Source organism: Chrysochloris asiatica, unplaced genomic scaffold (assembly GCF_000296735.1).
Source record: "Chrysochloris asiatica unplaced genomic scaffold, ChrAsi1.0 scaffold00075, whole genome shotgun sequence".
Lineage (NCBI taxonomy): Eukaryota > Metazoa > Chordata > Mammalia > Afrosoricida > Chrysochloridae > Chrysochloris > Chrysochloris asiatica.
The window spans coordinates 15118908-15135766 of NW_006408593.1; the positions used below are offsets into that span (position 1 = coordinate 15118908).

General features: G+C 37.9%; 1 protein-coding gene and 1 pseudogene across 1 annotated transcript; one reads left to right on the forward strand and one right to left on the reverse strand.

The window, feature by feature from the left end:
- Window positions 1-3782: 3782 nt before the first annotated feature.
- On the reverse strand, window positions 3783-4968 carry LOC102818022 (annotated as a pseudogene).
- Window positions 4969-15307: 10339 nt separating this feature from the next.
- LOC102818398 (olfactory receptor 4A47-like) lies at window positions 15308-16268 on the forward strand. Its single transcript, XM_006865113.1, has one exon. It carries the CDS (start codon window positions 15336-15338, stop codon window positions 16266-16268), a length of 933 nt encoding a protein of 310 aa, XP_006865175.1. The 5' UTR covers window positions 15308-15335.
- The last annotated feature ends 591 nt before the right edge of the window (window positions 16269-16859 follow it).

Consider the following 16859-nt stretch of genomic DNA (forward strand, 5'->3'; position numbering starts at 1 on the left):
TAGACAATTTGATTTCTATGTGTTCCATCTGGTGAGGTCCTTGTGTATAGTTGTCTCTTATGCTGTCTAAAGAAGGTATTTGAAATAAACAAATCCTTGGTTTTGCAGAATCCTATCATGCGTTCTCAAGCATCAGTTCTACCTCCAAGGCCATACCTTCCAACTACTGATCCTTTCTCTTTTCTCCCAACCTTTGCATTCTAATCACCAGTAATGATCAATACATCTTGATTGCTTGTTTGATCGATTTCAGATTGAAGCAGTTGATAGAATTCTTCTATTTCATCCTCACTGGCTTTAGTGGTTGGTGTGTTAATTTGAATAATAGTGGTATTAACTGGACTTCCCTGTAGGTGCATAGATATTATCCTATCACAGAAAGCATTGTACCACATGACTGATCTGGATAAGTTATTTTTGACAATAAATGCAACAGTATTCCTCTTCAATTTGTCATTCTGGCATAGTAAACCATGTGGTTGTCAGATTCAAAATGGCCACTACCAGTCCATTTCAGCTCACTAATGCCTAAGACATCAATGTTTATGTGTTCCATTTCATTTTTGACAACTTCTAATTTTCACAGATTCATACTTTGTACATTCCATGTTCTGATTTTCAATGGATGTTTACAGCTGTTTCTCTTCATTTTGAGTTGTGCCCGTCAGCAAATGAAAGTCCCATAGGCTTTTCTACCACGGGCTTTACTCCAGTCCCTTCTTCATGGTCAACTCTACTTTAAGGAGGCAGCTTTTCCCCAATTGCATTTTGAGTGCCTTCTTACCTGATGGACTCATTTTCCAGCACTATATCTGACAGTGTTTCTCTGTAATTCATAAAGTTTTCAGTGACTAAATATTCCCAACTAGTTCATCACTCTTTCTCCCTCTCTGTCTTCATCTGGAAGCTCATCTCAAACCTGTCCACCATGCATGACCCTGCTGGTATTTAAAATACCAATGGCAAAGCTTTCAGAATCACTGAAACTCACAAACCACCACAGTACAACAAACTGACAGACAAGTGGTACATCTGTATAGTCACTGTTTATGTTGTTGGAAATATGTTTGTAATCAAGGAGTTATCAAAGTTCTATCATGGGATCTTCAGCTTCATTTTTGTCATCAAGGTCACACTTTTCAAAAGCTTATTTTGCTTTGTGTTTCCAACTTTTGCATTCCAATAATGAGTAATTATCAATGGATCTTGATTACATGTTTGATCGATTCCAGACATGAAGAAGTTGGTAGTACTCAATTTCTTCATCATTCACTTTGTTATTGATGTGTACTTTTTTTTTCCTCATCACATCCTGGATTTATTACAACTGACCTGCAGGCAAAAGGATAGAACTATTACATAAACACTTCGATTCCATGTGTATATCTTAAATAGAGGAGGAATTCAAACATGAATACAGGATAAAATATTCCAAAGCTCCAAGAAGCGGTTATGTTATAGAGCTCTATTTTTACAGACAAATAAGTCAATATCCCTGCACATTAGCTTTTTGATAATTTTTATACAATTTTTTTTTCTCTGGTACAAGAGAAAAATAACCAGAGCTCACAATGTACAGTTCTTACACAATTTTTCACAGTTTGTGAACACTATACACCATTTTGTTTTAATAAAGATACATTATAATAAACTCCTTGTCCTTAAATTTATACTATATAATAATCTATGATTAATACACTAAAATTGCCTTTTTATGTGGTCATCCACACAACAGAATGGTTAGAACAGCTCCTGGACAGTCAGAATTGCTTTTTCCATTTGCACAATGGCAAAGTAACTCTGTAGTGAGCCAGGGGAGAAGCTGACAGCAGAGAACCAGGTTCCTCTTGAGTCCCGGGAACACTGGAAGGTGATGGCTTGGCGTGGTCGAAGGAGGGCACACAACAACGTCTCCTTTCAAGACACTGGTAAGTCTATGGTTTAGGATGTCAAGAGGAGGGGGCGAGGGGAGGTGGAGACAGGAAAATAGGCAAGTGGACCAAAGAGGTTATAAAATCACTTTTGAGTTCTGAAATTGACATTATGTAACTTAAAACAGCACCATTCTCTGTCTATTGTTTAATAGTATTTATTTATGACTGTCGCTCTGGGAGGAGACACAGCTCTACGGGCCACAGTTTGGGTCTGTAATGGCATTCATTACCTGCGTCTCAGACCAGGGCTGTTTTATTTTCCAGTGTGCTTGAACCGTTCACAGTGCTGCTGAACTTTTATACAAAAGCCTAATGTTCCGAGTCTGGGAGGCCAGAGCAGAAACCTAAGCAGGACATGGCTCATGGGGGAGTGAAGAAACACAACAGAAGTTCGGGGCCTCTCTTTTTTTATCTTTTTGTACCTAAGGAAGCCCACTTCTGAGAGATGATGGTGATCAGCTACAGACTGGAGAGGGCTGAGCTTATCTAAAAGACTCTGCTCTTGACTCTAGTCTGGTCCAACACGCCTCTAGAAGAGATGCTGCTTCATCACTCGCCACATCCACTGGGCCCCATTGTTCTTAGCCTTTTAAACATTGGAGCATGAGATAACGTGGGGGCTAAAAACCCTTGGTAAGGAATGTCCCTAGTAATCAGAAAGACTTTTTAAATAGGAAAAAGGTGAAATATTGGATTAGGCAAAAGCCACGTGGCGGCAACAGATCACGTGGGAGGGGAAAGAGACGTGGGAACTGAAGACCAGGAACAGTGATGGCAAGAAGCAAACAAGTGAGATTTGGTCTTTGCTGCCTACAAGAATATGTATCTAATCGATCAAGGCACATTGCTACTAGCTACTTACTTCACCCTGTTAGAAAGTTATGATAGCTAAAGTATCAGGCTTGGGGCCCAGGGGAGATACATAGCCGCTACAAGTGGTCCGGGGTAAGATACTAGAATTAAAAACATTTGTAAATTTGCCCTCTGTACTTGTTCTTCTTTCACTCCTGGTGGTTTGTGGCAGGTGAAACATCAAAGTTGGGAGCACACTGAATTCTGAGAATGAGAAATTCTTAGGATCAGCACCTTCTGTACCAAGTGGCGGCCTCCTGAGTCTTCCCATTGAAGAGTAGGACTGGTAAAGGGGAAAACAATCCATTCTGTCCTGTCTCAGTATTTTAATGTTCACCTTTCTGAATGCAACATGATTTTTGGTAAAGATAAATTCATTCTAATTTAACATGTTATTTCAAACAGGAAATTTGGCTGAGCACATCGATCCCCAAACGTCGACTGTGGCTGTAAAACAACAGAATATCAAACCAGATAATCTTTTGCACCTGGTAAAGAAAGTAAATTCCTCCTCTGTCTCCCAGCTTCAGAAGGCAATGTGTGTCATCCTCTGTGCAAACTCTTCTTGCCCAAGCCTGAGTCTGTTTCAGACAGAGTACATCCACCTCCACCTTCCTTCTTCCAGCACTTGGAAGTGTGACAAAACACCATTCCAGTAGCTGTGTCTCCAGGTTTTGAGTCAAGAAATGAATTTAAGAAGCGATCTAATCACAGTCAACAAATCGATTGTACTGACTTTCACATTTCATGAACATGTTCATCACGAAAGAGCAGGATGAGGTCTCTCTGAGCAGTACTAACACTGTGTGATCAATTGGGTATTACAGGGATGCACGTTCTATGGGACAGGAGTATACAGACATGATGGAAACCAACACCAATCTCATTGCACATGGTGTCTGGTTGAGCAAAAAAAACACTGTGATACAGGATAAAAATTCTTTACGTCTTGCTTCTTCTCAGCCCTTTTGTCTAGAGTCTGATGTAGCAGTGATATCAATCGACATACATGGGAGAGTTGGGAGTAGCTGGCATTTCATCCAGGATTTTACAAATATAGCATGCGACTTCTAAGGTGCGTTCTTCATACATTAAAATAAAGGGATGTTTCAGAAGTTCCTTATACTTTGGTCTTTTGGATTCATCCTTCGTAAGGCACAAGTTGACAAAGTTGATGAAACTTGGGGAGAATTCTCTTTCCTCAGAATTACTCAGCTGTGGAGGATCTCCTTTCACGACTTGTGTTAACTGATCAAATACACTATTGCACTTTGGATAAGGAAACCAGCCTGTGGTCAACTCGTACAATGTGATCCCCAAACTCCAGACATCAGAGCACATGTCGTATCCTTGTCATGATGCACTTGGGTCTATTCTTTCAGGTGCCATGTATGGCCTACAACCAGCATGTCTTGTCTTGGCAATGGAGTCCACGAGCTGTCCACTGATGCCAAAGTCACAGAGTTTAATATTCCCACTTCTGTCCAGAAGAATATTGGAAGGTTTGATATCTCTGTGAATGATTTTCAAGTTTTCTTTTGAGTGGTTTAGTGCCTTCACAGTTGCTAAAGTGATTTTTCCTAAAATTTCTTCTGGAATAACATCAGCTAATACACTATATACACATTTGTAAAACTTATCAAAGGAAGTAGACATGAGTTCCATACAGATCAAACAGTCACCCTCTCTGAAGAGTACACCATAAAACTGAACAATATATGGGCAATCACTACTCCGCATTACTACATCCAAATCCATAAGAAGTTGTTTTGTTTTTTTTCATCCACTGTTGATGGAATTCTTTTAACTGCTATTATTTGCCCACTTGGTTTGTGGACCATTTTGTTGACAGAACCATAAGCGCCTCGTCCAATTTCTCCAAGGTCTTTCAAGTCCTCCACAGTGAAATGCCAGTTCTGTTCAGGGGAAATCTTCAGTTTTCCTGACAATTTAATGTTGTGTGTTCTCAGTTTATGGGTGGGTTCTGAACTCCTGTAGGGTTGGGATTCAGAGTAAACCTTGCTGTAGGTAGATTTGCAAATTTCGGCTTCTGTGCTTTGCGTTTACCCTGCATACTGCTGATGGCTGGGTGGCCTGGTGCAGGGGACCCTACAGAGCCCGGGGCGCCGCTGCCACTGCTGCCCCGGGAGCAGCCGCCACGGCTCGGGCTTGGAGCCAACATTATTGGGAGTGAGGAGCCCAGCGGTGCAGTGGCGGCTGCTGATGTGTACATTTGAATAATATTTATATATCTGGTTGTCATTATAGGTGTAAAGATAGTATCCTATCATAGAGAGCATTGCACTTTTAGAAAGATCTTGCAATATTTTTCATAAACATAGATACACCTCTATTCTTCTTCAATTCGTTATTCAATGTATAGTAAAAAATACGATTGTCTAACTCAAAATGGTCAATGCCTGTCTATTTCAACTCACTGTTGTCATTGTTGAGTGCCATTGAGTCACTTCTGACTTATAGCAACCCTGTATAGTGTTTCCACGGAGCAGCTGGTGGGTTTGAATTTCCAACCTCGTGGTTCACAGTCTAGTGCTGATCATACAGCTCCATACCAGGTGTACTAATGCCTAGGAAATCTATCTTTATGTACTCTATTTCATTTTTGAAGCCTTCCAGTTTTACTAGATTCATACTTTGTGAATTCCATTTTCAATTATTACTCTAACTTTGCAGTTGTTTCTTCTTATTTTGAGTTGTGCTCTGTCAGCAAATAAACATCCCAAAAGTTTGCTCCATCCATGTTATTAAGCAGACTCTCTTTTCCTTCTTCTATGCATATTTTTTTGTCTGAAAGCTCCACTGTAACTTTCCCACCATTAGCGAACCTGCTGCTATTTGAAATACCAGTGGCACAATATTCAACATCACAACAATACACTTGCCACCACAATACAACAAACAAAAAAGATAGGACAGATGAGTGGGGTACATCGGTCTGTTATTGTTAGGTGCCATCAAGTCGGTACCAACTCATAGCGACCCTATGCACAACAGAACAAAACACTGCCTGATCCTGGGCCAACCTCACTATTGTTGCCACACTTGAGCCCACTGATGCTGCCACTTGGCCAATCCACCTCATTGGAGGTCTTCCTCTTTTTCTCTGACCCTCTACCTTACCAAACATGATATCCTTCTCCATTGACTGGTCCCTCCTGACAGTATGTCCGAAGTATGAGAGATGAAGTTTGGCCATCCTGGCCCCCAAGGAGCACTCTGGCTGCACTTCTTCCAACACAGATTTGTTTGTTCTTTTGGAAGCCCATGGCACTTTCAATATTCTCCTCCAACACCATAACTCAAAAGCATCAATTCTTGTACTGTCTTCCTTATTCACTGTGCAGCTTTTGCATGCATATGAGGTAATTGAAAATACCATGGCTTGGGTCAGGCACAGTAGAACACTTAATTATGCTCATGGGGAATCTGTACATAGAGAAAGAGACAGTTGTTTAAACAGAACAAGGGGACATTGAATGGTTTAAAATTAGGAATGGTGTGTGCTGTGGTTGTATTCTTTCACTATTCTTGTTCAATCTGTATGCTGAGTAAATAATCTGAGAAACTGGATTATATGAAGAAGTACATTGTACCAGGATTGGAGAAAGGCTCATTAACAACCTGAGATATGCAGATGATACAACTTTGCTTGCTGAAAGCAAAGACTTAAAATACTTTCTGATGAAGATCAAAGATCGCTATAAAGATAACAAAAATCCTCACCACTGGACCAATAAACAGCATCCATAAAAATGGAGAAAAGATAGAAGTTTTCAAAGACTTCATTTTGCTTGGCTCCACTATCAACATTTAAGGAACAGTAGTCAAGAAATCAGTGTATTTCATTGGACAAATCAAATACACAAGACCTCTTTAAAGTATTCAAGAGCAAAGATGTCAGTTTCAGGACTAAGGTGTGCCTGACCCAAGTCACGGTATTTTCAGTAGCTTCATATGCATGTGAAGGGTGGACAGTAAATAAGGAAGACTGCAGAAAAGTTGATGCATTTGAATTACGATGTTGGAGGAGAATATTAAAAGTACCAGGACTTCCATAAGAACAAACAAATCTGTGTTGGAAGAAGTACAGTCAGAATGCTCCTTAGAAATCATGACTGGAAGACTTTTACTTTCATACTTCAGATGCATTTTCAAAAGGACAATTCCCTGGAGAAGGCCATCGTGATAGGTAAAGTGGAAGGTCAGTGAAAAGAAGAAGATCTGTAACAAGAGGGACTTAGCAATGGGCTAAAGATTCACAAAGATTGTGAGGATGGTGCAGAACAAGGCAGCATTTTGTTCTATTGGGCACCAGGTTGCTATGAGTCAACACTTACTTGACAACACCTAAAAACAACAGCATTCAGTCTGGAAGTCCTGTAACGTCAACATTTTGGATGATATTTAAATGTGGAGTTCTGGAGTCAATAATACTAGGATTGTTTTACATCTCAATAGCTAATGTAACACTGCATGCATTTTACACGTGCTCAGAATCTTATTTTAATATTATTTCATAAGTACAATGAAATGGTAAGATATATTTCACAGGGCTATTTCAAACATTAGATGAGACAATATGTGTAGACTGCATCCAGGACAGTTCATGGTACTCAAATGTTCCATATGAAATGGTGTTCATGCAGACAAATTTCAAATGGAGCTAAGTCAAACTCTTAATAAATGTTGCAATATGCTAACTCCCTCACTTCTTTACCGCTATCCCATAACTATCTGACTGAAAAAGAAACCAATATGAGTTATGTTTGCTATTGAGTAGTAGCTATTATGGTAGGTGGCAGTGAGAAAATTTTAGAATTCTGAGACCAAACAAGTAGAATAAATAAAAGATGGAGGAAATTATGCTCTGAGAAATCAACTTCAAAATTCTGAATATTTCTGAGTAAAAATAAACTGCTGGATCCCTTAAATTTAATGTTTTAAGTGAAAAAATACTGAAGATATGACATAAGCATAATGAAAGGTTTTAATTATTTACTACAATGCAGCAGGCACTATAAAGACATTGTTTTATTTAATTCTAATAACAACCTTATGATGTGAATATTATTTCAATTTTCCAGAAAAACCAATTGAAGCTTGCATGATTTCAATAGCTTACTCAAGATCACAGAGTCAGAAAATGCCTGATATGAAATGTTGGCTCCCAGACTTACATCTTAGTGATAAGACATAGTTAATAAACAACTAAACATAATCAAGATAAATTCAGAGAGTAAAAATGAATAATAAAAAAAAAAGTGAAATAAGTTATGTGATACAGAATGATTCAAGGAGATAAGAACTTCTTTACTTAGGGTGTTCAAAGAGTACTCCAGAACAATAAATTACAATATTTGTTTTATCATATCTAGGAATGTGAGACAAAGAACTGAAATAACATGGTTAAAATGATCAAATAGATGTTTCTAGGAAGGGAAATGATATTTGAATTTGAATGGTTCTCACTATCTACTCTCCTATATTTTGAATTGAGACCACAGGGTTAACTGCAATCATAATAATCTAGCTTTAAATTAGAATTATGATGGACATAAATAGAAAGTATACCCAATAAACCACTATGCCCAGAAGACTTTGAATCCTTATAGCTGTTTTTTTTTTAGTAGACTATTTGGTGCAGTCAATATCATTGCATCATTGTTCTGTATCTTTCTTATTCATGACAGTCTTTCCTAATAATAGTGACTTTTTTTTTCATGTAAAAGCCCTTTCATTCACATAGAACAGCTGGACTTAGGCCAATTATACTTCAGTGCAGATCTGGCTAAACAGATACAAGGAAAGTTATGTGTTTCGCCAGATCTGCACTGAAGTATAATTGGCCTTTTCATGACCATTATGCCTTGCGCAATTGCTATCTAACAAGCACCCATTTCTTTGACTTCATCCAGTGCTACTCTGTCCCATGTTTAATGTGCTCCAGTTAGAATGGCTTCATTCTTGTCTTTGGGCCTCTGCCCTCACTCCTGTTGCTTCCCCAAATGCTCAAACTGTGTGTTTTGCTTCTTCTTTAGCTCTTCAAACTTTTGTTCCATTTGATCCGCACCCCCTTTCTTGCTTTAAAAGTATTGTTTTGTTTATTTTGAATAAATATACCCAGTCCCTGTTTGAGCTACCTGCTCATAAAAATATGTTGTAGCTAGCATTTTAAAAGCATATTAAAGACCTCCAACTGTCACTGAAATTTCCAATATACGATCCTCAGAAAAAAATTCTTCGAGGTAGAAACATTTGTCATCATTTTGTAATTGATGAAACTGTGGTTGTTAAATTTTCTGTACCATGCTTGGAGATCTACAATTGATAACAAAAGAACACAGGCTTGAACCTGTGCTCTTCTCTCCCTATTAATCTTTTATACGTTCCATAATAGCTCATAGTTAAGTGTTTGCTGATTACATTTTTAAAAGCTTTATTGTGAATCGAGTGATAGTTTACATGGCAGAATATTGGTTTTGCACTCAACCAATAATATTTTGTTTCATTGCATTGATTACAATCCCATCCATGCACCATTGGCTAACAGTATTTACCTCTATTCCCTCTTTTCCTTTGCTTCTTTTTTTGATGTACACAAAACATGCAGGAATATATAATTGTTTAAATAACCAAAGGACACATTTTGCAAGCCAGCCTCTTGCCCACCAGCACACAGCCTTTCTCTTCCCATGAATCCAGAGTCCTCAGTTCTTCTATGTCTCTATGCCATCACCTCTGCCTCCATCTCTGGTGTCACTGCTTCTTTGGTTAGGATCCCACATTCCCTTTATGCTCATCCGTCTTGATGGTCCTGGGGTCCTCTGTTCTTGGAATGTAAGATTAACTATTCCCCCTATTTCATTACACATCTGCTTTTATGGTTGTGTCAATTGCAGTTAGTCACGATAATAATTACTCATTATTTAATCATAAGAATATTCTCATCTCCTTTCACCGACCCATCTAGACAAGATGAAAACTTTTCAGTGGGGATTCTACTCTCTCTCCCTTGCTCTGAAACTAAACTCACTCTTGAAATCTTGTTAAGCCAGCTGCTTTGTACCTTTATAGCCCTCTCAGGGTTACTATGAGTAGGAACCAACTCCACGGCATACTACCACCAACACCACCAGCATTTTAGGTAGCCCATGTCTAAGTTTCTCTCCTTTTCTGAACCTCAAGTTACATCAGCCTTTCAGAGTCTTGAAATAGGGAAACTCTTTTCAAAGTTAGGACCTCCATATGTAACAGTGCTACCTATAGAAACAACTTCTCAACTTCTCACCATTTGGATCGCCATTTAAATATCACCACTTAAAAGAGACCTTAACTTAGCCTTATCCTTATCCACATTAAGCTTTGTTTTATCCACATTAACATTCTGTCTTTATTTCTGGCCATGTTGCCCATATTTATTGTCTTAATAGCACTTATCACACACTATAAATACTTTAATAAGTCAGTCTCCTGCTTACTGCCTGAGTGCTTAGCCATTTATGCCACCCACACAGGGACTCCTCCATCAGAGGTTTATATACATATATATTTTCTCTCTCTCAGAGTTGGTGAAATATGTGAAAAAAAAAAAGTCTATCTAAAAATTGGTTAAACAGGGTATATTTATAAGAATGAACTTGGCAGTATTATTTATAATAATGAGAAATTGGAACCCACCTCAATATTTAACAATAAGGAAATTCAATTATGATACAGTTGGATCTGGAAAAAATTCTCCAATGTATGTTGTTTGAAAAGTTGCAATATAATGGATGTTTTAGACTTTCACATGTTAAGAAACTATGCATATTGTTAAGTTGTTGTTCAGTGCCAATGAGTCAGCTGCATGCGGTTTCCAAGGAGCAGCTGGTGTGCTTGAACTACCAACCTTGACATTCAAACCAACCTTGCAGTCCAGCATGTTAACTCACAAAGCCACATCAGAACTTCAAATAAAGTGAATATCACAATTAAAATACAAAACTAAAAGAAAACACGAATAAAACATCAAAGCAGGTGGGCTGTTTTTCTGACTTTTTTTGGAAGGTGTTAACTATTTCATCCTCAGTTCACAGTGTAGTGCCTGGCATGAAATAGGTTCTCAATAAATATATCTATATATTTTAAATAATGAATATTAGATAAGCGATTAGCTAATATATCTAATTTGGACATAAAATTTAACCGATCTCACAATACTTTAACATAAAATAAATGTAGGAATAAATAAAAGAAAGAAAAAAACTTGTATGGCAAAGTGGGAAAATAAATGATTAGATTCATATTCAGTATTAAGTGACACTAGTCTTAATAATGACTCTAAAACTGTTTTTTCACGATGTTACCTCTTTCGGACACTAATTATGTGATTGATCCAGCAACAATTTTAAATGTAGATGTTCTTCCAAAAAGCATTGAAAATCCCAGTGAATTTAATTAAGCAGATGTTGGACATGTTCCAGTTATAGAACGCAATGATATATGTTGTAGTTAAAAAGCATAAAATGTCCAGTGACCTTTACCCCTTGTGGGGAGAAGACATTATCCTCTTACAGACAGATGTATCTATTTCAGAAGATGCTTGGCAGGGCTTAAAGAATGATATAAAAAAGGCACAAGAATGTCCTTTTGAAATTTCAAATCCAACTAGTTTGTGCCATGTCTGTCTTCTCACAATCTGAAGCACAATTAATTTGGCTATATCAATAAAATATAAGAGATTAGACACTATCCAAATGGTGACTTTTCTCTTTTGATTAGTTGGCATTTTATTAAGTTTCCCAAACATGGATTTTTTTTTTCCTGTTTACATCATGAAATTCTTTTAAAATAAATCTCTTTTAGGAAATATTTGTAAGAGCCTGTGAAGAAAATGGACCAGCTTAGCCATATGAAATTAAATCGATCTGTCCTCTGTGGTCAAGGAGGACTGAAGAGGAATTCCCAGGTCCTTTTGAGTGAGTTAAAAATGTCCTTCTTAGATCTGAACAAGGCTCCAAAGGTAAGACTAACAATTAATAGTGGAAACAAGACTTTCCAAACGTGTGACTTTATTATGTGTGAAATTATATAAGCCGCATATGGAAGAACAGAAATATTTAATGAAACTGTTACTGACATACATAAACTGTTTTCTGTTCAGCAGCTTAAAGATGTGTGGCCCTGAGAAAATAAACTAAATATTATAAGCCTCAGTTTCTTGAACTGTAAAGTGGGGACAACAATGGTTATCTGCAAACCGCAAAGTTGGTGGTTCAAGCCCACCAGCTGCTCCTTGGAAACCCTATATAGTCACTATAAGTCAGAACCAACTCTACAGCACTAACAACAACAGCATATGAAATATGTTTTACCATGTTCATACACACCATCTATGGTAAAGAAAAAAATATATATTAAAAAATGGTCTTTATTTTGTTTTTGTTTTCATAGTGTATAAACTAAGTGATTAAGTTTAGGAAAAATCAGGAGACCTCCTCAAGGGTAGTTCAGTGTCACTGAGAAATAAAAGGAGGGAAAGACTGTAAAGACGTTGGTCGGGGTTGAGATGACATTTATTATGAATTTGAGTAAACTTCTTAAATGTAGTCATCAGCTATCTTATGACCTGAGGAGGTACATCCATCAGAAAAATAGGAGGGTAATGGGGAAATGGTGCTTCCTCACTGGCCACCACTGTTTTAGTCCTCAGATGTTTGGATTTCTGGAGTAGACTCTGCACCTGCCTAAACTGTTTAGAGGACACTCTATGATGGCTGGGGGAGTACATTCTTTGAAATGTTTGACATGACAGAAGTGTTCTATGAGTAGTTATTGATTGTATAAATGAAAATAGAAATTCTGTTCATATTTATCAATATTATTGTTTTAGAGTTCAACTTTATCTGATCTCTGAAATTAGCAAAAATAAATAAATAAATAGTAATAAGAAATAGTTAATAAGTACATATAAAATGTTTAGCATAGTGTATTTGAGGAAAAGCAAAATGTCTGGAGCAGACTAGACTTGGAGAATTGTAAAAGATGAGTTTAGAAGTTCTCTTGGATTTAAGTCAACTAGGATTCTTTTTTTTTTTTTTTTTAAGTTTTTATTGTGAATTGAGTGATAGTTTACATGGAAGAACATCAGCTTTACATTAATCCCATCATATTTTGTTTCATTGCAATGATTACAATCCTCTCCATGAATCATCATTCAACAGAATTTGCTTCCATTCCCTCTGTTTTTGTTTGCTTGTTTGTTTGTTTGTTTTGGATGTACACTGAAGCACTCAGGAATATATAACCAATAGATAACCATGCAAACAACCAAAGGATACACCCTGCAAGTCTGTCCTCTGGCCGTCAGCATGCAGCCCCTCTCCGTCCCTGAGCCCATAGTCCCCAGCCTCTCCATCTCCCTATGTCATTGTCTTTGCCTCCATCTCTGGCATCACTGCTTCTCTGGATAGGGTCCTGCACTCTGCTCTTCTCCCTTGATGGTTCCAGGTCCTCTGCTTCTGGATTACAAGATCAAGCACTGTCCTCCTTTTTCAACTAGGATTTTGCAGTCCAAAGTAGGAAGATTGGATTTTATTGAATGTGTGAGAAGAATCTACTGTAGAAGTTTTGAGCAAGGAGGTGGCATAATCTGAATAGGATTTTCAAAGGGTCATTACGGCTGCTTTAGGAGAATAGATTGTTGGTGGCAAGAATGAAAGCACACACTGCATGAGACCATTGGAATAAGCAAGTGAGAATGAGACTGATCAATTTTGTCATGTACTTTTAAGGTAGTGTCAGCAATATTAGTTAAGACAGTGATATGCATGTGATAAGAATAAAGACATTAAGATCACTGAAATGTTTGGTTTGAACAATAATCTTTTACTGAGATAGGCAACACCTAAAAAGGAACAGATTTTGTGTGTTATATTAAACATTTGTTTCTATAAATACTAAATTGAAATCACACTCAGGTGTACCACTGTAGGATAAGCACTGGACTGCTAACCATAAGATCAGCAGTTCAAATCCACCAGCCATTCTTTGGAAATTCTAGACAGGGTCCCTATGAGTCAGAACCGACTTGTAGGACTTAACAACAAAAACAACAAATTGATATCATATTGCAGATGCCCATTAAATAGTTAAGATACACATATGAAAATTAGGAGAGATATAGGGGCTGAAGACACAAAATTGAGGTGCTTCAGTATTTATGCGTCAGGAAAAGGAGGATGATCCTAGAAAAGATACCAAGTATAAGGCCAGTGGGTAGAAAGAAATCCAGGCCAGTAACTTTTGGTCATTAACCTTCCTTTCATAAATTGTTCTACCAGCTTTGACTATTTAAATTACCTTGTTGTTGTTGTTGTTAAGTACCATGGAGTTGGTTCTGACTCATAGTGACCCTTCACAGGGTTTCCAAGGCTATAAATCTTTATGGGAGCAGAAAGCCTCATCTTTCCCTCACAGAATGGCTGGCAGTTTTGAACTGCTGTCCTTGAGGTTAGCAGCGGGATTTGTAACCACTACGCTACCAGAGCTCCTTTTAAATGACCTTATGTGGTCATTATCAACATGTTCAGCTGGTAACCAATATGTTGGCTTTCATACCCACCCACTACTCTTTGAAGAAATATTTGGAAGTCAACTTCCTTAAAGAATTAACAGCTTTGGAAATACTATGCACAGTTCTACTCTGGCCTGTATGTCACTGTGAGTTGGAATTGACTATATGTCTATGGGTTTAGTTGGTTGTAAGTATTACACCTTTACGACTTTATACTTTTTCATGAATGTTCCATCCATCCCTTCTTGTTCTCTCATTTTCCTTTAAACCATAACTAAAGCATTTCTTCCTCTGGGAAGTTATTCCTAACCTTAGATTTATATGTTCCTTAACTGTGAACACTCAGTATCATGTTTATTTAACTACAATGCCATTTATTACATTAGTCTATAATAGTCTGACCCCATCATTATGCATTATGTTAGTGAGGGTAGGGAACTTTATTTTTCAACAGGTTTTGTCAATATCCAAAATAGGTTTGACTTAAATAGTTGTTGTGAAGTGCTGTTGAGTTGATTCTGATCCATAGCGACCCTGTACAGGGTTTCTAGAGAGCAACTGATGAGCTTGAACTGCCAACTGTACAAACAGCTTTGCAGTCTGGCTCATTAACCCACAGTGCCACACCAGGACTCCATAAATGGTGATGGTGGTTATATGCTCTGGAGGCCACTCCTATTCATAGTAACCCTGTATAGGGTCTGAGGCTGTAAATCTTTATGGGAGCACAAAGTCTCTTCTTTCTCCCATGGAACAGCTGGTAGTTTTGGACTACTGACCTTGAGGTTAGCAGCCTGACTGGTAACCACTACACTACCAGAGACGCTCCAAATGCATTTTTTAATTGATGAGGAAATAAAAGGCAATATTACTTTAATATTACAATACCTAAACTTAATAATATCATTTTAAGTATTCTAATACATTTTAAATATCTTGGTTGTTTTATAGGCAATCTGCTTCTAAGATCTGAAATGAGCACCTATGAAGAATACATGGAATCAAGGAACAATGTGACTTACTTTGTTCTCCTGGGACTCACTCAGAATCAAAGAGAACAGAAGGTCCTTTTTGTTCTATTTTTGTTTTTCTACATTTTAACCATGGTTGGCAATCTACTCATTGTTGTGACTGTAACTGTCAGTAAGACCCTGGACTCACCTATGTACTTCTTTCTTGGAAGCTTATCATTTATGGATGTCATTTATTCATCATCCATTTCCCCCAAGTTGATTTCAGACTTGTTCTTTGGGAAAACTACCATATCCTTCCAATCTTGTATGATTCAGCTCTTTACAGAACACTTCTTTGGTGGATCAGAGGTATTTCTTCTATTGGTAATGGCCTATGACCGCTATGTGGCCATTTGTAAACCCTTGCATTATTTGGTTATTATGCGACAATGGGTGTGTGTTGTGCTGTTGATAGTGTCTTGGATTGGGGGTTTCCTACACTCAGTCATTCAACTTATCTCTCTTTATGGGCTTCCATTCTGTGGTCCCAATGTCATTGATCACTTTTTCTGTGACATGTACCCTCTGTTGAAACTTGTCTGCACAGATACTTATATCATTGGCTTCTTAGTCGCTGCCAATGGAGGAGTAATCTGTACTATTGTGTTTCTGCTCTTACTCATTTCTTATGGTGTTATCTTACACTCCCTGAAGAATGTTAGTCAGGAAGGGAGGCGAAAAGCTCTCTCCACTTGTGGTTCCCACATCACTGTGGTGGTTTTCTTCTTTGTCCCTTGTGTTTTCATGTATGCAAGACCTGCTAAGACTTTCCCCATTGACAAATCACTGAGTGTGTTTTATACAGTCATAACCCCTATGTTGAACCCCTTAATCTACACACTGAGAAATTCAGAGATGACAAATGCTATGAAGAAGCTCTGTAGTAAAATATGACTCCAACTGAAAAACAATAACAGCATAAAATGATTTTATTATATAAATGGAGTCCTGGTGTGGAACTGTAGGATAAATACTGGGCTGCTGATTGCAAGGTCAGAGGTTTTCAAGCCCACCAGTCACTCCCTGGATAACCTATACAGGGTCACTATGAGTCGGAACCCACTGGAGGGCACTCAACAACATTCTTTAAATGGTGAAGGGAAAATAATTTCTATTTCAAAGCCAAACAAACAATCTTTGTCAAAATCATTTAGGTGCTGGCATTTAGGTTCTTTGAGAAAAGAGTCAGACAGGAAATTATCCCTTAGAAATATCTTATTTAGATTTACTTATTTCCTATTTGGGTTTTGGCTTCATTGTACTTTCTTAATGAGGATTGATATTGAAATGCAGACTCCCAATGCATGATGATACAGTTGTTGTTGTTGTTAGGTGCCATTGAGTCAGTACCAACCCACAGCGACCTTATGCACAGCAAAACGAAACACTGCCCGATCCTGGGCCAACCTTACTACTGTTGCCACACTTGAGTCCATCAATACTGCCACTTGGCCAATCCATCTCATTGGGGGTCTTCCTCTTTTT